At 43.5% G+C, this 22,550-nt stretch overlaps 2 protein-coding genes across 10 annotated transcripts in view; both read left to right on the top strand.

Annotated features, from left to right (window-relative positions):
* The window catches only part of LOC120959628 (arrestin red cell), a 65,577-nt gene extending 54,075 nt beyond the window's left edge, over positions 1–11,502 (top strand). For 6 of the 8 annotated variants that reach the window (XM_040383185.2, XM_040383181.2, XM_040383184.2 and 3 more), the window contains exons 7-11: positions 5,900–6,043; positions 7,122–7,151; positions 7,496–7,582; positions 7,685–7,894; positions 8,370–11,502. In XM_040383185.2, coding sequence (XP_040239119.1) covers positions 5,900–6,043; positions 7,122–7,151; positions 7,496–7,582; positions 7,685–7,894; positions 8,370–8,451 — 553 coding nt within the window. In that variant the 3' untranslated portion in view covers positions 8,452–11,502. Of the gene's footprint in view, positions 1–1,514; positions 1,656–5,899; positions 6,044–7,121; positions 7,152–7,495; positions 7,583–7,684; positions 7,895–8,369 lie in introns of all 8 variants that reach the window. The other 2 variants (XM_040383187.2, XM_040383186.2) reach the window with 2 other exon arrangements.
* A 4,035-nt stretch (positions 11,503–15,537) lies between these two features.
* Positions 15,538–19,538, top strand: LOC120957800 (uncharacterized). Of its 2 annotated transcripts, none has more exons than XM_040380163.2 (7): positions 15,538–16,244; positions 16,316–16,502; positions 16,573–16,869; positions 16,936–18,042; positions 18,116–18,255; positions 18,332–18,591; positions 18,659–19,538. In XM_040380163.2, the coding sequence occupies exons 1-7, from the start codon at positions 16,199–16,201 to the stop codon at positions 19,289–19,291; spliced, it is 2,670 nt and encodes an 889-aa protein (XP_040236097.2). In that variant the 5' UTR covers positions 15,538–16,198; the 3' UTR covers positions 19,292–19,538. The 2 variants fall into 2 exon arrangements, with proteins under 2 accessions (XP_040236097.2, XP_049464704.1); XM_049608747.1 differs by having other exon boundaries at positions 15,539–16,248.
* Positions 19,539–22,550: the final 3,012 nt, after the last annotated feature.

Raw genomic sequence — 22,550 nt, 5'->3', positions numbered from 1 at the left:
CGTGGAGTCACAAAAGGGATTTTTGCTATATTTGGATTGGTTTTGTAGGGGAGGGACGTTTTTTCGACTTCAAGTGTCTTTTTTGCAATTTTTCATTCAATTTTTACCATTACTAAGAATTAGTTGAGGAGGGTTTGCTCTAGAATTTTTGACATTGACAATGGGGGTTGACAATTTCGGGGTCAACTGTTGATGGAGTTTCCTTCCCGGAAGAATCGTGACTAGAAGTGACTGCGCGTACACTCACTATCGCTAATTGCGCAAAAAAACGGGGTAGCTCATAGATGCAGCACGCGGAAACAATATTTGCCTTTTTTCAGGAAAGCGTTAAACGGGCTTAATGTGTATGGTAATATTAAATATTATTAGTTCTTGCGAGTTGAGCTGTAAAACGATCGGTTGAGCTAGCTAAGCGACCGGATTCCCTAGAAGCGATAACATAAAAGCTACCTCGAGTTTTGTCGCCATGCTCTCTCGGGTGAGAGGTCATTCTCCCGTCGCCGTCCATCAAACTCTTCTGAACCTTGGAGCAAGCCATTTTTGCCTTGCACCGGAAAACAATTCTCAATTAAATTTTTCAATTAAACCTTTCCCTTCTGTGCGGGAAGCCACCGCCGTCCCGTTTGCACAGGAGCATATTGCGCTTGACCTGAACCGGAATCAGCAGCGCGCCATGGTGGTGAGAAGCATCCGGAAAATCGATAGCAACAGTAGTCGGGCAGTACCTGCGCTGACCAGTGTGTGTGTGTGTGTCGCTCCACGGGCTGTAGAGGCAGCCATTGTACTGCTGGGGTCATCGGTGCGGCTGGGTCGGAAAATTCTGTTAGTTTGTGAGCATTTTTCACTGCTGGTGGCAGTTGGGCACCGATAAAAGGTGTGCGCACGGTGAAAGCGACCGATACGGCGTTATTGGCTGCCTTTACCTCTGCCCTGCCTGCCGGCACAATGTGTCGGGGTCAACGGAAAACTTTTATCGAAAATCGTTTCCATTCCGCATTTGGAGGTCAGCAAGAAAGAGAGAGATACAGAGCCACACACAGTCAAACGGTTGCCTAGACGGATGGAAAAGGTTTCTTGGGCCGCATTGTAGGCCAGCGTGTATTGTACTGCTTCAGCAATTATGTATAGATAAACTCCAAACAAAGAAAGAAAAGGTCCGTTCGCTCGTTATGGAGGAATCCCGTTTGAAGGCAAATGGAAAAGGTCGCGATCGCTATGTGTGGAGGTCATCGATTATGGGAATTGTTAAAGAACGAAGTGCTTCTCTATCGTTTTAACGTTTTAGTATCCGCGTGCTTATTTTGAAACGGTGCTGCGAGTGCTTTTTACGACAGTATCGTCCCAAACAAATCGTATCTTTCTTTATTGCCACTCCATTTCACACCTTTCCCCCCCGGTCTTTCCAACGAATCTCGTGACATAATAATACGCACACAAGGTTTCCTTAGGTCATGCAGGCACACAGCCCCACATTCATCTAATCGCCACCTTTCACCTTCACCTTGCAACTGCAGAGAGTACTCGGTCGGGCCCGGCTTTACCCTATCCAAAGTGTTCACCATTAAACCGCTGCTTAAGCACAACAAACACAAACGAGGGCTCGCCCTGGACGGCCAGCTGAAGCACGAGGATACGAATCTAGCGTCCAGCACGATGTAAGCGAAATTGGGCCCGCCATATTTATGCACACAAACACACAGACACACACATCTATTGTAAAAAAATGGGTGCTGAAAGGGACGTTGGTGGTTAGGAATAGGGAATATTTTGTTAAGTTAGCGCTCTATTCTCACGAAGTGAACGATTGCGTGTGTGTCATGTATTTAAACCATAATGGCGACTTGCTTACACCTTAATCGGTCGTAACCCCCTCCCCCCGCATATATTTTAGCTCTCACACACATACACACACACACAGGGATCGGGGCGTCGGTTGATAATTCCTCCTGCCATTAATTCAGTTCCTGTGTTCATCCTCTAACACCAGTTTGCAACTCACTTACCTGTATGTAATCCAGCATCATGGGTCAATAATGGTTATTTTCGTTGATTTTCATATGGACGGTTGTGGTTTTGGTAAATAGTGAGTTTTGTTGTCAAATTGCATAATTGCTTGTTGCACAAATCTGGTCGGACAATTAGGTTTACATGATTAATCAGTATTTTAACTTTAAAAAAATTAGTAAAATAGTAACTTTTATGCACTGGCATTTCATTCATTACAGTAGCTTTTAAAACTAGATCATGGTGATGGTAATCAAACGGAAAAAATGACAGCAAACAGACCTTTATGCGAAAAGTTTCAATTATCTGAACGTTACAGGGGTTTTCGAGTCAATTTACAATGTCTACAACATTTTTCATTGATTGCGAAATGTTTTTCAACAGCTGTCAAATGTGTTGTATTTGCATCACAATAATGTTTCAGCTCTTCCACATGATTTTCAACACGTCTCATGCTTGAGTTTGAGTTTGACAGTTCTTTGTTGTATGTTGAAAATCATGTGTAAGAATTGAAATTTTATCTTGATGCAAATACACCATTTGACAGCTGTTGAAAAGCATCTATGAGGCGTATGAATACGGGGGTTTTCAAGTCACTTTCGAATATGCATATTATTATTCACCGCTTCTAAGATGTTTTTCAACAACACATTGTATTGGCATGAGAACAAAATTTCAATTCTTACACATGATTTTCAACACGCCAAAATATGTGTCAAACTCAATCCAGCTTGCGACGTGTTGAAAATCATGTTGAAAGAACTGAAATATTATTGCAATGCCAATGCAATAGTTACAGCTTTTGAAAAACATCTTGCAAGCAATGTAACATGTTGTTAATATTGGCAATTGATTCGGAACCCCTGTAATGATGTGCACATTGGACAGAGGCTTGGAAAACCCTGTATTCTAAACGATCAAATGAAAAACAAATTAAACAAATTTAACATGAACTTCAGCTAACTTCGGCAGCCGAAAAGAGCAGATGTTATCCCATACAATTGTACTACTACTAACTTGTCGGTCGGCTAAACAAAACAAGCTCATCTGTGTTAAAAGGCAACCTTCTTTTGACGTTATTTCAATTAATTATATTGTTGAGTGAACTATGTGAAATTTAGCTATTATCCGATTTACAATAGGATTCTAGTAAGATTGACGGAGTTAGTTTTCTTCCTTTAGCTTGCAATGAATGTGAACAGAACCGATGCAAATGGATGAAATATTTCACTGAAACACGGCGTGAAACAACTTCTACCGTGAACAGGCACCTTAAGCGACATTTCTCATCCCGGAATTCAAAACTAGCGAAACCGACGTGAAAAGTGCGGTGTGTACGTCTTCCACTGGTGTTTTAGTTGTGCTACGTTGTCTACCTAAGAACTACTTCTAATTACCAACCAACATGCGAGCGTGTGTCAACAAGGTGGGCGACTCAGGTAACGACGCCCCACAAACTCTTCAAGAACGCGGTCGAAACGATGATACTTCCAACTCAAGACACTGCCAACGATGCGCCTTATGATGGGTTATGAACTTTTCAACCATTTGCCTACGATTGCGCCAACCACTGACGAAATGATAATGCCCGACCTCTTCTTCCAGCATCGGAGTTCGTTTCTACTGTTTTTAGTGTAGCATCAGCAGAAATGAGCAGACTTTGCGTGTTTGGGCAGTATGTAAGCGATGCCAACCGGCTCCAATCCCCATACCGACAAATTTGGCCATGATACATTGTGACATTGGAGTGTTTTTGCCTACCATTGCTAGCACCGATATGTTTGTATTCGAACAAAAATGGAAGAAAGAGGCAGAGATCGACCCCCCGTCGTAATCGGATTCAGTGGCATTGGTTGTCGATGATAATACGCCTGCAGGATGTGTATGTTAGCTCTATCGCGTGCGTGTCGGTTTCGGGGCTCGAGAAGGGAAGTGATTTTGTTGCAAAGCGATGGCCAACTTCAAGCCTACCACCGACACGTGTGCCTCTCGTAGTTTTGCTAATTCGAATTAGCTTTTCGCTGTTGTAGCCGCTTCACTATACACAGAGCACAAGTAGGAAAAGCATCACAGCTCTACGCAGCTGGGAGCAAAAACGAACCTTCTATCGAGTGGCGACGCTCTCGCTGTGGAATGAAGTTCCAACATTTCCGAACACGCTGCTGTGACCTCTGAAAACGCAAATCTCAAGTACAATGTGTGTGTGTGTGTTGGGCATTTCTGGCCCAAAGGGATTGGAAACATGGGTGGAATGGTGTGGTTGTGCGTGCCACTAGTGATTAGCTTTCGTTTCCGCCCATTGCGGCGTCCTGCGCTGTGGCTAGGCGTTTGCTTTTAACCAATTTAACCTTACCAGTTTCCCCGCCTAAACTACCGCCCCACACTACCACACACTCACACAATGGGCACGCTGTGGAAGGTGGTGGTGTATCATCGCCCCCGGGCAGGTCGGCAGGTCGCGGCAGGAAATCGATGGAAATCGGACCAGACCTACCATTCCATCAACTTGCACACACAACCACACACACACACACACAGTTGGAGCGCGCGTGCGGGAAATGAATTCATTTTGCGGAGTCGTTCAAATTGTTGCCGCCGCCGCCTCCGCCACCACCGCTAGGGCTGCCCCGTCGGCGCCTGTCTGCGCCCGGTGGAAGTGGAATGGAGTCGCGCGGTTCGGTGGAACGGCGATGATGATGATGATGACGCTAATGCTCGCGCGTATCCGGGTGGAGTGTGTGTTTGCCGGATCTGTTTCCTTACGGCATTGGTAGTTTCGTTTCGGGTGTGATAAACATGCCCAGCGTGTGCTATCCGTGAGCCACCATGCGCCTCCATTGAAAATGATATGCGTGTCGGGTTTTTCGTTTCGCGCCGTGTTTGTATGTTTGTTTGTGCGACCAGCAGACAGAATGGAAGGGCATTTTCACCCGTTTTTTTTGTTGCGATATATGCCTGCCGTCTAGTCTGTATTATCATTTTTTAACTCATTCATTAAGGGTGCCCCGCTTGTAGTATGAGGGCATTTATTGTCGTTTTTGATAATCGATACTTTCCTCGTGCTGTTTTTCATATAATTTCCTTGTTTGTTACCCCCTGTGAAATGCGATTGAATCGATTTTATGGTAAAAAAACAACAATAAATTAAAACGATACTGAAACGCTTGCTAACGCGGCAGAAAACACAGCGGAGGATGGTGGTGTTGCACGGCCGGTCATTTGCTGGTGAATTCGGTTTTGCTTCAAAGCTGCTGCCCTCTCAATTCGGCAGTGCAAAATGCATTCCAAAATGTTAATTGTTCCTTTTTTCTTCTGCTTCACTCTTTTCTTCCCCATATTTCCTGTATTTATTTTTCTTTTCATGTTGTGAATCGAAACGTGCTGCTTCCGTTGCTGCTATCTCTATCGCTCCTTTTCCGTATTTGCCCGGGACATTGATGCAACAATAAACAACACGCCCTCCCGCCGTGATGTGTGTGTGCGTTTGCTGGTGCTCTATATTCTATTACACGTGCGAAAACATATAAACACACTCGCAACGCAACAATGAAATCCGCGCACAATCCGTCGCCGCGTCGGGAAATGATATTCGAATCCGCGTCCCTTGCGGTGGTGTGTATTCAAATGATGCGCGCGAACTCTTTGTCTGCTGTGTGCGCTTCCTGTTGTTTCCCCTTTGCTCCTGCACAAAACGTCCTGCTAACGATCACACTCGTTACGTACGCCATCAAACCCCCATCCACGTCCCGTCGATTGTTTTAATGCGTACGGTTGCGCACACGAAACGCGAACCGCCATCCGCCAATCTATCTCATCGCAACACAACGAACTCCTATACCCGCCCCCTACACCCACATCCCACATCCCCCACCTGCTCCACATCGTCGAGCAACAGAGACGGATGCCAGGTTGCCCCCGGATTCACGCTTTCGAAAGTGTTTACGCTGACGCCACTGCTGGCCAATAATAAAGACAAGTGGGGCCTGGCACTTGACGGGCAGCTGAAGCACGAGGACACCAATCTGGCCTCGAGCACGCTGTAAGTTGTTGATATATCTTTCACCTCCTCTCCTCTCCCTCCCCTCTTAACCCACTTCCCATTTCTTTCCTATCTTAAACTCTCTCTCTCACACACACGGGCCAAAAAACCCCCTTCTCGACCTCCTACTGTCGAAGTCTAGTTGTGTCCGTACTCTGTGTCCCAGCTCTAGGCAAATGTGTCGTGTTTTTTTTACAGTTTCTTCTCATGTTTTATTTTCTTTCTTTTTTTTCTTCCTGTTTTTGTTTCGTTTGTTTGATCCATCGGAAAGAGTTTCACGATGTTGTACCTGCTCCGTGCTACATTGCTTTTTGTGCCCATTTTCCTAGTTGGATTCTCTAGGAGCTTGTTATACTTTCTCTCTGTGCACTGTGCCGTTACATTCGTTCGTTGTTGCACTCTGTTTTATGTCTTTTTTTACTTTTTGTTGTTTGTTTTCGCAGGTCTGTAGTTCTCTGTTTCGTTATCTGTTTTGTTTGACTTAAAGAGAGAAGCTTTATAATGCGTGCTGTACGATTTGATTGAAGTATGATGTTCTTCTTCTTTCATGTCTTTTTTTATTTGCAGTTTTTTTTTTAATTTTTTTAATTTGTTTTTGTGTTTTTATTGGCTATAATTACTGAAAGTAAAAGTTTTAAGATCTGTCTGCTCAAAGGCTGAAATTTATTTTAAATGTTATTTTTAAAAAGAGGGTTGTTTTATTAAGTTCTTAAGCTTAAGCTTTTAATTATCATCTTTGTGTTTTCATCTTGTCTGGGTCGCTCATAGAACATCCAGTTTAAATTTAATTTACTTTTTGTTTGTTTCGTTTGTTAGGAGCTAAATTGTGTTTTGTTTTGTCTGTTTGCTATTACTTATTTTGTTTTGTTTTGTGTTTTGTGTTTTTTTTTACTTTACATTTAATTGTTTTACTTATATGAGAGTTTATGTATAATTTTTCTTGTGATTGTTTGTTTTGTTCGTACCTCTTTCACCTGCTTGCACAGTTACTGCTCCCTGTTTAACCACTCCCTTTGCCCCACTCCTTTATTGCGCTGCGCTTTTCCCCACTTCTAATCCACTTTAACATAATTCGCAGGTCTCGCACACTGGTGGATGGAAAATATAGGTAGAATTGAAGAACGAATTTTAAAACATTCAACTTTGTAGTACATGTTTAGTTCAGTTGCACGTGGTTAAGATATTTAAATTCTATTTAATTTGTTTGTATTATTTGTATGATTGTTAGTACTATCTTGCATTAGCTTGTACCTTGTTTTAGTACTTTTTCTATTATCTTCTTTTTTCTACTATTATAATACAGCTTACTGCTTAATTTCCCAAATTTTACTGTACAATGGGGTTACCTTGAACACATTTCTATCTTCACGGGCACAATTTAATGATTTTTTTCTTTGTTTGTTTACGCGAACTATTTCATCTTCTCCACACCTACACGTACCAATGCATCAGAATTGCTGACCCTTCACAACGAGAAAACCTGGGCATTATTGTGCAGTATAAAGTAAAGGTTAAGCTGTGCATCACTCCTCTCGGCGGGTAAATATAAACAAAAAAATAATAAAAAAAACTTCCCTTTCTACTGCTTTCCAGCAGCACACCATTTTGATTTGTGATTCTGTTTTTAACCTTTTTCGACAGAGATTTGGTGGCGGAGCTACCGTTCATACTCATGCACCCGAAGCCGGACGATGACGAACCCGTGATAGGCGACCGGTCGCCCGGCCGAACAGTCAACAGTGCGGACCGAAAACACTCCTACCAGGCCGGTCACGAGATGGGCTCGCACAGCAACAACGGGGACGCACACGCCTCCAAAGAGGACGGTCCCAATCTAATTCAGCTGGACGGGTAAGAAAAACATTCGCTCCATCCCCTTTTTGTGTGTGTATGTGTGAGTGTTAGGCAGCTTTATTATTATTATTTTTAATTCGTTGCAAATCGTTTACGGCTTCAACTTGTTGGAGCAAACCATCAGAACCGGGAAGGGTTGTGCTTTTGCATATCGTGTTCGTGCCATGTTTTTGGAAGTATTTTATGTTCAGTTCGGTGAGTTTGGTGGGCAACCACCACCGGCGTGTCCTTCTGTCTGTTGACATGGGTTTGCAAAATGGCCATTTGTCGGACACTGGTGAGATTTAAGCAGTAAAAATGGCACAACAGATATCCCTTAAGTAGACCGTTTTGCGACTCCGTTTTCCTTGAGAGGGAGTTACATGAACATTTTGGAATAGAGCTAAACATGTCCTTTTTGATTGAATCTTATGTTTTCTGACTTTTAAATTGTGTAATATTCTAATATTTGTTTTTTTTTCTACCCTTTTAGAGACGACAACGGTCCGGATGATGATATTATATTTGAGGATTTCGCTCGATTACGCTTGAAGGGCGCTGAAACAGAAGCTTAAGGATTAACAGCGTTTGGACAGTTTCGTGCGACGGGCGTCGGCTGCTAACGTGTGTTGTAGTGTGCATTTCCCGAGAAGTAACTTCTGCCGAGGGGAGGATACACCGGTTGCCCTCAGTCAACAAAGGTGTGCGAGTTATCGTGCACGCATACACAAACACAAACGCGCCACGCACTTACGCTACAAGCGCCATTGGTCTAGGCAAAGGTCAAAGGTCGTTTGGTTAGCAGAACGTTAACAACAACAACAGCAAACAAACAAACAAAAATTAAGAACAAAAACGACCAACAGAGATAATTTAAGCTACGCCAAAGTATCCATATTTGATGTGTTTTTTCAAAAAACCGATTGTCTAGCTCTTCCTCAACCAACTCCTAGACGCAACACCGCCACACACACACACACACACACACACACACACACACACACACACACACACACACACACACACACGCACAAACAGACACAAAGACGCATTTAACGCACACGGTTGAAGTGGCCGAGCAAAGCTGCAAAAAGAAATTTGTCACTAATAACGTTAAGGACCAAGAATTCCGGCTTCAGCGCGCTAGATTAATCTCCTTTATAACGTTCCGCTGCTGCATCCATTTGCGCCCATTTTGGGGGGCGTAATAACTCATTCTTTGCACTCTCGTTCCCTTTTGCGCATCTTCCAGTCCTGCGACGGTGTGTTGCGTGCGTTCGGTACTCTGCCAGTCCGGTTCACGTACAATAGAAACACGCATTTATGCTCTCCCAGAGAACAATTATCTTCCGAGCGTGTTGTGTGTTTGTGTGTCTGTGTATGTGTGTGTGTGTGTGAGTGGTGTAAATCAGTTAGTACCTAGCACGCGTGTTAGGCAGATCAGATACAGCAGATGGTAGAGCAATTATAGAATGCATGTACTTCAACTGCCATCACACTGCGGAGGGAGAGTAAGAGAGAGAGAGAGAGAGAACGAAAGGAGAGATTTTTGCACCTTCGCTTCCATCTCTAAATCCGAATACATTCAAAGCAACTGTTAGGTGTCAAAGAGAACGACCCATCAAGTCGTTTTTGAAAGTTACGTTTGCTTTTTAAATGAACGATTCATATATTTCTCTCTGTACACATGGAGCCTATTTTCAACGCTTTTTAGTTTTGTATTTTTCCCCGACGAAGTTGTATTAAAGCACAGAAATGGTTTATATGTGGAAGATTTTATTATAATGTTTATATTACACGCATAACTTGACCAGCAGCAGAGGGCGGCTCCATATTGCGCCGTCCCAGGGTGTGTATAGAGCTGTTACAAAGATAGGGCAAAAGCAATGGTGTGTCACGCAAGGAGTGAGCCTTCTCTCGGTTTTGTGCATTTAAATGTGAACACTGTTCCAACTGTAGGCGTATAAAAATGTAACGACTACACGATCGTTGCTGAACGTACAGTGCATGTAGTGTGGCAAAAGTTGCGGCGCGCGCGCACAGTCATTAACGCAACCATATTACGGACGCGGAGCTTTGTTTTTACTACGCCAGGCACATTTAGTTAGAATTGTAAGTAACGTAGCGTTTAAAGGCTTGTTCCATTGACACGATGAGAGGAAGAGCCCGTTCGCTTGATATTTTAAAAGGCGCGCACAAAAAACAAAAAAGCCCACCATTTGGGGCCCCAGGAAAGTATCGCTCAAGCTGCTCTCCGTTCGTAGTTCGCTCTTTTTCAAAATTCCAGCAAACGTAATACTTTTTTTTTAATTTCATTATAAACGCAACTAATATAACTAGTTTGTTGTAGGTGAGAAAACACGCACACACACCCACAACACAGAGGATGAAAAGAGAAAGTATTTATTGGAATAAACACAGAACAAAAATCAACGTGTTAGGTAGAAATGTTCGATGTGTAAGAGATACTATACGAAATAAACAACCGTCAACCAACGCCATCGTCATTCCGCTCCTGACGTACATACCTACCCTTACCGCGCGCCCTCAATGAAAGCACCTCACTGCAGCAGTCACACGTGCCGTTGCATTACTGGATGTAGAATGAAAGGAAGCAGTAGCTTCAATGTAAGGACAAAACAGACGCGCACAGACGCACACGCGCAGCATTTAACAATTCGTTCTTTCTTGCGTGTCCTTTCAGGCTCGTGCGCAGGGCGTACGTTGATGTTTTTTGTGTCGTACAACAGAGAAATTGCTCCCCCCCCCCCCCCCCGAAAACACACACGAAACACGAAACGGGTTGTCGGGCGAAGAATGTCTGATTAAATGCAGGGAGTATTTAGATTAATTCCGTGCCGCCTCTCCGATTTCGGGTGGTTCGGAGAATAGAGAAGCACAGAAGACAGCCTCAGTCCCCTCTCTCTTTCTCTCTGTTACATGTAAAACGTGTGATCGATTTCGTGGGAACCTTTTCGCTTGCCTTTGACTGATCGAAACGATCGAGAATTTAAGTGTAAGCTGTGCACAACTGTCCGACAACCCGCGAGCACACGAGCGCACTAGACAGGGATCTGTTTTTTTATAGTTTTCTACACAACACACAACAACACTCTGTCTCCCTTTCTCTCCCTCTCTATCTCTCTTACATGTGATCGTATTCACCACAATTTGTACAATTAGACCGCGCTCTGCTGCCCGCGGGGAAGGACATTTTTCCAAGTGGCATTAAGGTGGCAACAGAAGCCGCAGGCGTAGGCAGATGATTCGTAACCGTTTTAGATAACTGTAGCATGTAGAACACAAAACGAAAGGCATAAACGGGATGATTTCCACAACCCCCCCCCCCCCCCCCTACCCCTGTTCCCTTTTCTTTTCGGTTACTCATTGTCTTTGGTGTGGATGCGCTTGTTGTTCTGTGTATGTTTCGGTAGTTTTGTACCACCTGATGTGCATAGTGTTTATGTGTGTTTGTGTGCATGCTTGTACGCGGGCGAACAGTGTTTTAAATGTAATTATTGACACAATCATAACCCGTTCTAAAAAGGGAAAAAAACATCGACGAATAATCGACACGGAAAGAGTGTGGAAGTGTGCCAACAGCACACTCCCCCCCCCCCCCCACATACACAACATGCAGAGCAAATCTACGAAATACAGTGTACATGTCAATGTTTGCCGGATTACAATTTTCGAATTGAAACAGTTATATAAATCTAACGTTGTAGATATGTACTAAAAATACACACACAATTTACCATTTTCTACACTCCTTAACCGGGTCATCAGTGTCCAGGGAGAAGGCATGGTGTTAGGCATAAGGAAATCTAGGCAGTAAGATGGAAACTTCAGTCATGTTTAACAGAGGTGTTGAAATTCCGTTGATACTGCTAGCATTGCATGCAGGTGTATTTTATTGAAGCACATTTTCCATGCTGGTATGCAAATGTATTATAAATATGATAGCTTATGTTGCGTATTTGTGAATATTTATTTGAAATGCAATTAACCAACTATAGGCGAATCTTGCTTTAAAAAGTATTACACAATCCCGTTTTTTTTTAAAAAGATACGCTAATGCAAGCACGTACAATTTTCCTAGCGAATCGTCGATGCAGAAGAAGATACCAGGCCCGTTAACAAAATTGTGTACCTTTCGCATTTTTAAAACCGAATGACAATACTTACTCATAGTTTTCGGTCACACTGAGAAGGGCAGACGGCAGTGTCTGTTTTTGGAAATCTTAAAGAGCTCCTGGGGGAGTTTGGTTTTACGTTCGAGGTTGCGTTTTGTATTGATTGAAGAGTTAAGATTGCTTTAATCTGTTCAGGGTGCATGTGCACAGTTTCATGAAAAATCGTTTCGTTGTAGTCCAAATTGACAAAAATTGTACAACGGCTAATTGGAATTGTGTAATAGAAGAAAACTAAACAAAAAAAAAAAAAAACAACGCACAGACACAGGCACGAAGATATTTATACTAAACTAAAATCAAGTGAATGGATTTCCGTTTTTTATGGAGACTATTTCTCGGTAGGAAATTAAAGAAAAAAAAAAAACAAACAAAAACTTATTAAACGCTATAGACAAATATTAAATGTAATACCAAATAGGAAGAAGATTTCATCTTGGGAACTGTCCTGGGCGACACGGAAAAGTACCACCAGCACGACCACCACACCCATTATTAAAACAAACTGGCCGGGAGAAGATCGCTGTGTGTGTGTGTTCGAAAACAGATAACAAAAGTCAATGTGGTTAAGACAGAAATATACAAAAAGGACAAACAAACAACACCCCAAAACGAATGCGCGTGGCCTCTTCCAGACATGTTCAACTCCGTTTCCGCGCACAGGTGTGGCAGTGGATCGCACTGTATGATCGTGAACGTTAATGAATTTAAAGTAAATGGAAAACTTAACCCACAAAAGTAGATAAACTAAACCACCATCCAAGGCATAAAGGGAAGCCTCCAATAAAATGCGTGTGTATTGTACCCATTTCATCGTCGACCATTTACCCCATCAGCCCGCACAGTTTAGAGGCATGCCATTTCACTCCAACTACTAAACCACGAAGGCCATAATGTGAAACAATCCCGTTAATTAGCAGAAAGCATTAGTATATACCTAAAAAAAGGAAATTGAAACATGCGCCCACACACAGACACAACCAGAGAACAGTTCAGTGGTGCGGTATGGATATTACAAAGCTGAATATAAATGCGAAAAAGGGAAAAAAGGTGTGATAGGCGGAGAAGCAGGCAAAGGATGAAAGGCTGAATGTAACAATCGAAAACACATGGCAACGTTTAAATATAAAAAAAAGTATACCTAAATAACACTATTAACCGCTATAAAATAGTTTCATTCTCTTCGCAGCGGAGCGAGAAAGAGAACACGAACAGAAGGGAAAATAGTTGATACTAAAGGAAAGAGAGAGACAGAGAGAAGGAAGTGTATGAGGAGCATGTAGCGTTGACCGAAACTGGAACATTGTTAGCAGTGATACACGTACCGCGTGTTGTAATTTAATCTTCTTTTGCAAAATCATTCATCTCCACCACGTGTCGATGTCTTTTCCCATACGATAAACACACGAACACACTCACACACATACTCTTGCAGTTAGAAAGATATATTTTAACGCATCATTCGTTTTGCATGCCCTAATCAACCCCAAGAACAACAACAACAACAACAACAAAAAGAAGCAAAAGTGATGCGAAAAGTGTAAAGCATTTTAAAATTATGGTATAGTATTTTAGATCTGCGCTGCTATGTGTGCACACAAAATTCACGACCGTGATTAGAGGACAAACTAACCTACGCGCACAAACACCACACACAGGCTAAGCGAGCGAGGCGTTGTGCGAAAGAAGGGAAGGAAGGAAGGAAGGACTGGGCAAGGCGAGGATGGCCGAACGGTAGAAGAATAAAAAAAAAAACGGTGAAACAAACTTTACCAACGTTATGGGCAGAAATAAACAGACAGTACACAGCATGGCTCTTGCTGAATCGGGAGCTCTTGTGGCATTGTCGCCGTGCAATGGTCAACAAAGCAGGAAATAAAGAACTCGTAAGCGCAAATGCACGATAAAAGAAACAGCAACAACACACAACTCTGTAGTTTGAAAATTAAGCGATGATGGAGCCAGCAGAAGAACAAGTTTACAAAAATATAATTTGGTGTAAAAAATGGCGTCTTTGATTATTTTAATTCAATCTTCTTTTTTTAATTCGTTATACTTGTTTTCGAAGGATTCTGATGACAAACAACATTATTACTTCGATTCATCCTTCGATTCCAGCTTGGTTGATTCAATGTATTATGGGAAATTTTTCAATGCTTTTCGTGTTATAATAACAATAAATAATTCTAATGTGATTTTAGTTCCAAGTTTACACAGATTCGAAAGAAAACCTAATGAATATTATCGACGAAAAAATCCAACTGGATATACCTTGATATTCAGATTCGTGAATCAGAATTAGAATCGTCAAAGTGAATCACGTAACTGGTAAGTCAAAATTTGATACAATTGAATTTTTAAATGTCCATGAATGTCTAAAGATCCCATAATCCCATCATAAAACTGAAGGATCGTGTGTAATATTTAGAAATCGCTTCTTCTTCTATTTAGCGTAACGTCCTCTATTTCTCCTCTATGCTGAACTTCATGCGTGACTTGTATGAGAGTTATGTTTCATGACTCTTCCGTTGAGATACATTGATGTGCATCTTCAGCGTTGAGTGATTGGAATCTTCAATCCACAAAATATATAAATTTTCAAAGAATCACGAATCTCGCAAGATAAACGAATCTCTAAAAAGTCATGAATTTCCAAAGATTTATAAACATTTGAAATCTCAACAATCTTTAGGGACTTCTGATTTTCAAGATATTGAAGTGCTATCAGTGGTCATGGAACAATGGTCAAGCCTGGCATGTACCGTCTCCCCGAAGCAAGCACAGACTATCCGGCTGCGTGTTACTTGCAAAGTAGTCTCGAAAGCCTGTATCAGCCTGTAACCCCCAGAACTCTATGAGTCTTTTGAGATTCACGAATGCCTAGGATTCAACTCACCTCGCCTAGGATTTAATTTGCAGGATTCAACTCACGCACACATTATTCTTACTTGTTGTTGTGCCAAAGAAGAAGAGAAGATGAATCTTTAGAGATATATAAGATGTATACTAGCTGCAGTGAACTATATCATTGTTAGTTTACTGACAGTCTTCAAGAATTTACCAGAATTTTCTTAAAAAGAATCGCTCCTTTATGGAAATTAGTCTAACAATTTCACTGTTGTCCTAAGCCAGGGGTCCGAAGACTATAGAATATAAGTAGTCTAAACCGTTTAGGACAAATAACGGGCAAATAACCCATTTTATCAGGAACTGCAACTGGTCGTAAGCAGCTATACTTTGCTAACCGTTGTCTTAGGATGGCTCCTCACGGACGTAGATGGGATCTAAAGCAGAATTGCCTGAGGGTTTGCTTGGGGAATGGCTAGATGTCGTAATTACATCTTCCGTACTCCTCGCTTAGATTACCTAAGATATCTTGTTAGGAGGCAAAAGTTCTACCCTTTACATCAACGACCCAGAACCAAGCACTTGTTCAGTATAGATGCACCTGTGCTGAAATGAAGACCGTTCCTTTGGTCTTCGCTTTTGAAAGATACACGCTTTGCTTATCAGATTACAAGCCATGCTTTAAGGTATGCTAGATAAGGGAAACTCTCCGTATGACCTTACACAGTTTAGTGTTGCGCGAGACATTGATGTGTGCGGAGGTCACAGCTATGCGAGAGGAGCTTCCAAAAGCCGCACTAAAAAATAGTGAAAATGATCGTTTAAGCCGCAAAATGTGAAGCGAGAGATGGTACTGTGAATGTATATTACTGTGTAACTGTGAATTCCAAAACTTTCTACGCACAATCTGTTATTTCTCTTAGTCGTGTGTTTAAGTGCGTGTTATCGTTATCAATTGTTGTGAGGGTATGTTCCTCACGCTTGAGGAAAGTACCTAAACATGTGATTTTTTTATGTGATGGCTCGAGGTTTGTTGGTGTGAAAGTTTAATTGAAAAGAAAAGGGAAAATAACACATAACCTTGCTCGTGACAAACGGCCCTATTACATACCTCAAAAGCAGAATATGCTCCAGCTGAGCCTGGTACCAAACCGTACCCTAGGTGGTTAGTCATCGTAACCGCACCTAAACAACGCTCTGATAAAACGCACGCAACGGGAGGAGGAAGCAAGTGTTTAGATTAAACGAGATAAGATTGTGAGAGCCCTTCCCCCTATACGAGATGCAGCGGCAAGCTGTTTGGGTGCTTTTGTGCGCCCTTTTACTAGGTAGGTACGTCATGTAAAAGACACTCAATGTGGTGGAAACGATGTGAAATGATCTTCATTGCGTTCGTCAGGCTTTGTGAACCAGATACAGGGTAACTACAATCTACCGGAGGAACTGATTCGCTGCTACCGAGGCAATGGAACCCTTCCAGGTCCTCCACATACACTGTCATTTTTGCTGGAGCTGGTACGAAAGATCGAACGGAACAATCCTACCACGCTCGATATACGGTTGCTTAGTGCAGAGCTGATACACCGGTAAGGAGGAAGGTTTCTTGCTGTTCCTGGAGCATCCACTTACGTTGTTGTGCCGTCTGACTCATTTCAGATTGCGAGTCGATGGCATTGAAAAGGTACCGGGTGTTGCCGAAACGGAATGGGTCACACCGTACAGCCCCCGGGGCATAATGGTGCCGAAGTATGCGCTTCTCCGGCAGCTGGTATCCAACGTTCCGGGGAGGATCGATTTTGACGCATTCCTGACACCGTTTGAAATCTGCAACCTGCACCGTATGCTAAGCAGCTCCGTAGAACCATACCAGCGGGACGACGAACGGGTCACCTGTCCACTTACACTCATGAGTAGCGATGGCAACGCGCAAGCACCTTGGATCACGCAGAACAAGTAAGGGCTTTTTGACGCTTGTCAAGCGATTTCATCCTAATTCTAATGTACATGCCCCCTTTCCAGATCACAGAAGAGTAACTCCAATCGGACCACGTTCGCTCGTCCTCTTTCCCGGTGCCCGCTGGAGCGTGGTACGAGCCACACGACCGACTACGGTACGATCGCGCCGGGTGCGGTGATCATGTCGATCGCCGCCGGTCTGATGCCCCAGAACGTACGCATCAGCGAGTTTGTGACGGCGTATCGGAAGAAAAATCCCTACGAAAATCTCGAAACCATGGACATGGCGGACACGCGCAAGCAGCTCGAGAAGCTGTTTGCATCGCTAGAATCGATCGATAACATGTACGCCGCTGGACTGGCGGGCGATCTAGCGGAGGTGTGCCTTTACCAGGGACCGGCGCTCGTGAAGGATGTGATAGTTGGGTTGGCGGGCAGTTGGAACGATACGTACTTGCCACGGGCTCGCTATCTGGCGGAAACGCACGCAGGGCGGTGGGAAATGACGGACAGTGAAATATTGGCCGGTATCGATGGGTTCTTCCTGTCGCAGCAAACACCTCAGCTGTACAAACGCTTACGCCGGTTACGCCTTTCCCAGGTGCTGGAGATGTACTACAGTGATCGGGGCATCCCGGTGACGGCAATCGAAACCATCTCCCATCGGAGGCGTGTCGGGCTGGGACAGGGAAGACCAAGAACCGGAGGACCAATGTCACAGTCATCCATGGCAAAAGAGCGTGAACAGATGGATGACGGTAGGGGTCGGTTTAGTGCAAAAGCCGTCGGCAGTACCAGGTTTCATGCGGTGTTTGATGGGGAGCAGGAACTGCAGGAATCACCGACCCAGAAGCAAACGATCGACGTGACGCGTGCCTGCGAGAGGAAAGATATTCTCCGCTCGATCGAGAAGGATAAGCTGAAGCAGGAAACGTACAAGTTCGTGGAGTTGTTACAGTACACTACCGGCAGTGTGGTGGTGGATGAGCGTCTGATGCAGAGCATCTGCAACGCAACGGTGGATAGGTTTGTGGAGCAAGCGAATCTGCTGCTGGACACGGTTGCGGAGTGCCCTGCCGGGGCTGGAAGCTTTGTCGTCAAACCCAACGTTGATCTGACGGTCGTGCTGGACGGTTCGCGGGATGAGTATCACAATCTGCAGCTCATATCGTAATGTATCTTCAGGAGTTGCAGCTCTGGTGCGAAACGAAGGGTATTAATAAGAATTTAACTTCAATTGCAGCTATCTGGTAGAACTTATCGATGTCTCGAGCTATGGTTCTTCCCTTTCCGTTGTACACGGTACTACCGGCGAGTACATGGTGAACAGGACCAACAGTATATCTTCAACCTTTGAGCAGCTTCTTCGCTTCCAAGGATCATGTAAGATCCCTAACCTTACCTTCTAGAGCTTAGTGGGTCTCGATCTTTATAAGTACCTTTCTATTTCTGATTGCAGTTCCCCGTCAGCTATCCCTTTCGAGAAGCTTCGCCTCGATCGCCAGTACCCTTGCGATCCAGATGGACCAAGAGCGGTCCAACTTTACGGTCGGCGCCAATGCGCCCGTCGTGCTGGTGTTTGCCCAATCGCATCGGATAGCGAACGCTGACTTCGAGAGTGCCCGCCGTATGCTGCGTGGATCGTTTGAGCAGTTTCCCGATTTGTACTTTGCGTTTGTCACGAACGATGGTGCCACCTTCCGGCAGTTAACAAACTTTGTAAGACCAGCTTAATGCTCTTATGCTCATTTTTTTAAATTAAACGCTATTCTTCTTCCAATTCCAGACGGGCACTACACACAGCCGATCGGCCGATGAGCACTACCACATCATAGAAACTGGTCAAACGGCGATCGCAACCTTCCAGGATCAGCTAGGCCAAATACTGCGCACCATCCCACAGCGACTAATGGCACCGGATTGCCACACCGCCAGCAACCGTGACTTGTGGCGAGCACCGGTCGTGCGCGAAGAGTACGAACAGTATCTTACGCCCGGCGTGGAACTGCGCTACCGGTTGGGGCAGCTGTTCCTGCGCAACAGTGAGCACGTGCGGGTACAGTTTATGAACACCGATTATGGGGAGTTTACCGTGTGTGAAGGGCGCAACTATCGGGTCGCACCGGAACACTGCCAAACGACGGGACCGGGCCTGGAAAGCCTGTGGTTCAATCACACCCGCCCGTGCGATGGCATTATGGATCATGCGTGCCGATCGCTGTACTATACGGTACGGTTGGAAAGTTCGAATGTGATGTGCAATGAAAATGATTGCCGGTTTCCGGATCAGGTGCGGTTCGTTATACGGCACGAAGGGATTAGATGTATGAGCGATGGTAACGGTGGGGAAAGGATACACTTCTTGCCTGCACTGTGGATGGTCGTTTGCGTAGGTGGTATACTAAGTTTATTTGCGTAAGGTGCTTCCCGTGAGGGGTGATTATGAAGAAGAATGAAGATTGTAGTGATAGATAGTAAAGAAAGTAGCTGTTAAATATAAAACACATGAACCGCATTTATAAGATCCGAACGAACAACCATCCAAATGCCGCAGCATCAAACTTTGCTTATTTATTTGTAAGGATGGATCTTCGATAACCCCCTTCGAGACGGTTCTGAAACTTTATTAAAGAGAATTAAAAGGTACTTCCATTTTATTCATTTCACTTACCTTCTTGTCGTCCCTAACTTTTAACTATTTCTTCACTAACTGCTTCAACTTTCTCTCACACTCGTATCTCGTATCGTAAAGGAGGCTCGTTTCTGTTCTGATGCCTTGCTCCGTTTCCCGGACGAACGGCAGTTTTCGTTTGCGATTGTCACAAAAACTTTTGCGATTATCGCAAAAAGTTCTGCGATTGTCGCAAAAAGTTCTGCGATTGTCGCAAACACTTCTGCGATTGTCGCAAAAACTTCTGCGATTGTCGCAAATACTTACAATCGCAGAGCTTTTTGCGACAAACGCAAAAGTTTTTGCGACAATCGCAAAAGTTTTGCGACAATCGCAGAACTTTTTTGCGACAATCGCAAAAGTTTTTGCAACAATCGCAGAAGTTTTTGCGACAATCGCAAAAGTCGCAGAAGGTTTTGCGACAATCGCAAAAGTCGCAAAAGTCGCAGAAGTTTTTGCGACAATCGCAAAAGTCGCAAAAGTTTTTGCGACAATCGCAAAAGTCGCAAAAGTCGCAAAAGTTTCGCAGAAGTCGCAGAAGTTTTTGCGACAATCGCAAAAGTCGCAAAAGTTTTTGCGACAATCGCAAAAGTCGCAAAAGTTTTTGCGACAATCGCAAAAGTCGCAAAAGTTTTTGCAACAATCGCAAAAGTCGCAAAAGTTTTTGCGACAATCGGAAAAGTCGCTGAAGTTTTTGCGACAATCGCAAAAGTCGCAAAAGTTTTTGCGACAATCGCAAAAGTCGCAAAAGTTTTTGCGACAATCGCAAAAGTCGCAGAAGTTTTTGCGACAATCGGAAAAGTCGCAAAAGTCGCAAAAGTCGCAGAAGTTTTTGCGACAATCGCAAAAGTCGCAGAAGTTTTTGCGACAATCGCAAAAGTCGCAGAAGTTTTTGTGACAATCGCAAAAGTCGCAAAAGTTTTTGCGACAATCGCAAAAGTCGCAAAAGTTTTTGCGACAATCGCAAAAGTCGCAAAAGTTTTTGCGACAATCGCAAAAGTCGCAGAAGTTTTTGCGACAATCGGAAAAGTCGCAAAAGTCGCAAAAGTTTTTGCAACAATCGCAAAAGGCGCAAAAATCGCAAAAGTTTTTGCGACAATCGCAAAAGTCGCAAAAGTTTTTGCGACAATCGCAAAAGTCGCAAAAGTTTTGCGACCATCGCAAAAGTCGCAAAAGTTTTTGCGACAATCGCAAAAGTCGCAAAAGTTTTTGCGACAATCGCAAAAGTCGCAAAAGTTTTTGCGACAATCGCAAAAGTCGCAAAAGTCGCAAAAGTTTCGCAGAAGTCGCAGAAGTTTTTGCGACAATCGGAAAAGTCGCAAAAGTCGCAAAAGTTTTTGCAACAATCGCAAAAGTTTCGCAGAAGTCGCAGAAGTTTTTGCGACAATCGGAAAAGTCGCAAAAGTCGCAAAAGTTTTTGCGACAATCGCAAAAGTCGCAAAAGTTTTTGCGACAATCGCAAAAGTCGCAAAAGTCGCAAAAGTTTCGCAGAAGTCGCAGAAGTTTTTGCGACAATCGCAAAAGTCGCAAAAAAAAAAAGTTTGTCGCAAAAAAAAAGTTTTTGCGACAATCGCAAAAGTCGAAAAAAGTCGCAAAAGTTTTTGCAACAATCGCAAAAGTCGCAAAAGTCGCAAAAGTTTTTGCGACAATCACAAAAGTCGCAAAAGTCGCAAAAGTTTCGCAGAAGTCGCAGAAGTTTTTGCGACAATCGCAAAAGTCGCAAAAGTTTTTGCGACAATCGCAAAAGTCGCAAAAGTTTTTGCGACAATCGCAAAAGTCGCAAAAGTTTTTGCAACAATCGCAAAAGTCGCAAAAGTTTTTGCGACAATCGGAAAAGTCGCTGAAGTTTTTGCGACAATCGCAAAAGTCGCAAAAGTTTTTGCGACAATCGCAAAAGTCGCAAAAGTTTTTGCGACAATCGCAAAAGTCGCAGAAGTTTTTGCGACAATCGGAAAAGTCGCAAAAGTCGCAAAAGTCGCAGAAGTTTTTGCGACAATCGCAAAAGTCGCAGAAGTTTTTGCGACAATCGCAAAAGTCGCAGAAGTTTTTGCGACAATCGCAAAAGTCGCAAAAGTTTTTGCGACAATCGCAAAAGTCGCAAAAGTTTTTGCGACAATCGCAAAAGTCGCAAAAGTTTTTGCGACAATCGCAAAAGTCGCAGAAGTTTTTGCGACAATCGGAAAAGTCGCAAAAGTCGCAAAAGTTTTTGCAACAATCGCAAAAGGCGCAAAAATCGCAAAAGTTTTTGCGACAATCGCAAAAGTCGCAAAAGTTTTTGCGACAATCGCAAAAGTCGCAAAAGTTTTGCGACCATCGCAAAAGTCGCAAAAGTTTTTGCGACAATCGCAAAAGTCGCAAAAGTTTTTGCGACAATCGCAAAAGTCGCAAAAGTTTTTGCGACAATCGGAAAAGTCGCAAAAGTCGCAAAAGTTTTTACGACAATCGCAAAAGTCACAGAAGTTTTTGCGACAATCGCAAAAGTCGCAGAAGTTTTTGCGACAATCGCAGAACTCGCAGAAGTTTTTGCGACAATCGCAAAAGTCGCAGAAGTTTTTGCGACAATCGCAAAAGTCGCAGAAGTTTTTGCGACAATCGCAAAAGTCGCAAAAGTTTTTGCGACAATCGCAAAAGTCGCAGAGGTCGCAAAAGTTTATGCGACAATCGCAAAAGTCGCAAAAGTTTTTGCGACAATCGCAAAAGTCGCAGAAGTTTTTGCGACAATCGCAAAAGTCGCAAAAGTGTTTGCGACAATCGCAAAAGTCGCAAAAGTCGCAAAAGTTTTTACGACAATTGCAAAAGTCGCAGAAGTTTTTGCGACAATCGCAAAAGTCGCAGAAGTTTTTGCGACAATCGCAAAAGTCGCAAAAGTTTTTGCGACAATCGCAAAAGTCGCAGAAGTTTTTGCGACAATCGCAAAAGTCGCAGAAGTTTTTGCGACAATCGCAAACGTCGCAAAAGTTTTTGCGACAATCGCAAAAGTCGCAAAAGTTTTTGCGACAATCGCAAA

Source organism: Anopheles coluzzii, chromosome 3 (assembly GCF_943734685.1).
Source record: "Anopheles coluzzii chromosome 3, AcolN3, whole genome shotgun sequence".
In the NCBI taxonomy this organism is placed as follows: Eukaryota; Metazoa; Arthropoda; class Insecta; order Diptera; family Culicidae; genus Anopheles; species Anopheles coluzzii.
The sequence above is the reverse complement of the archived record's forward strand: the minus strand, read 5'-3'. Positions and strand labels throughout refer to the sequence as shown.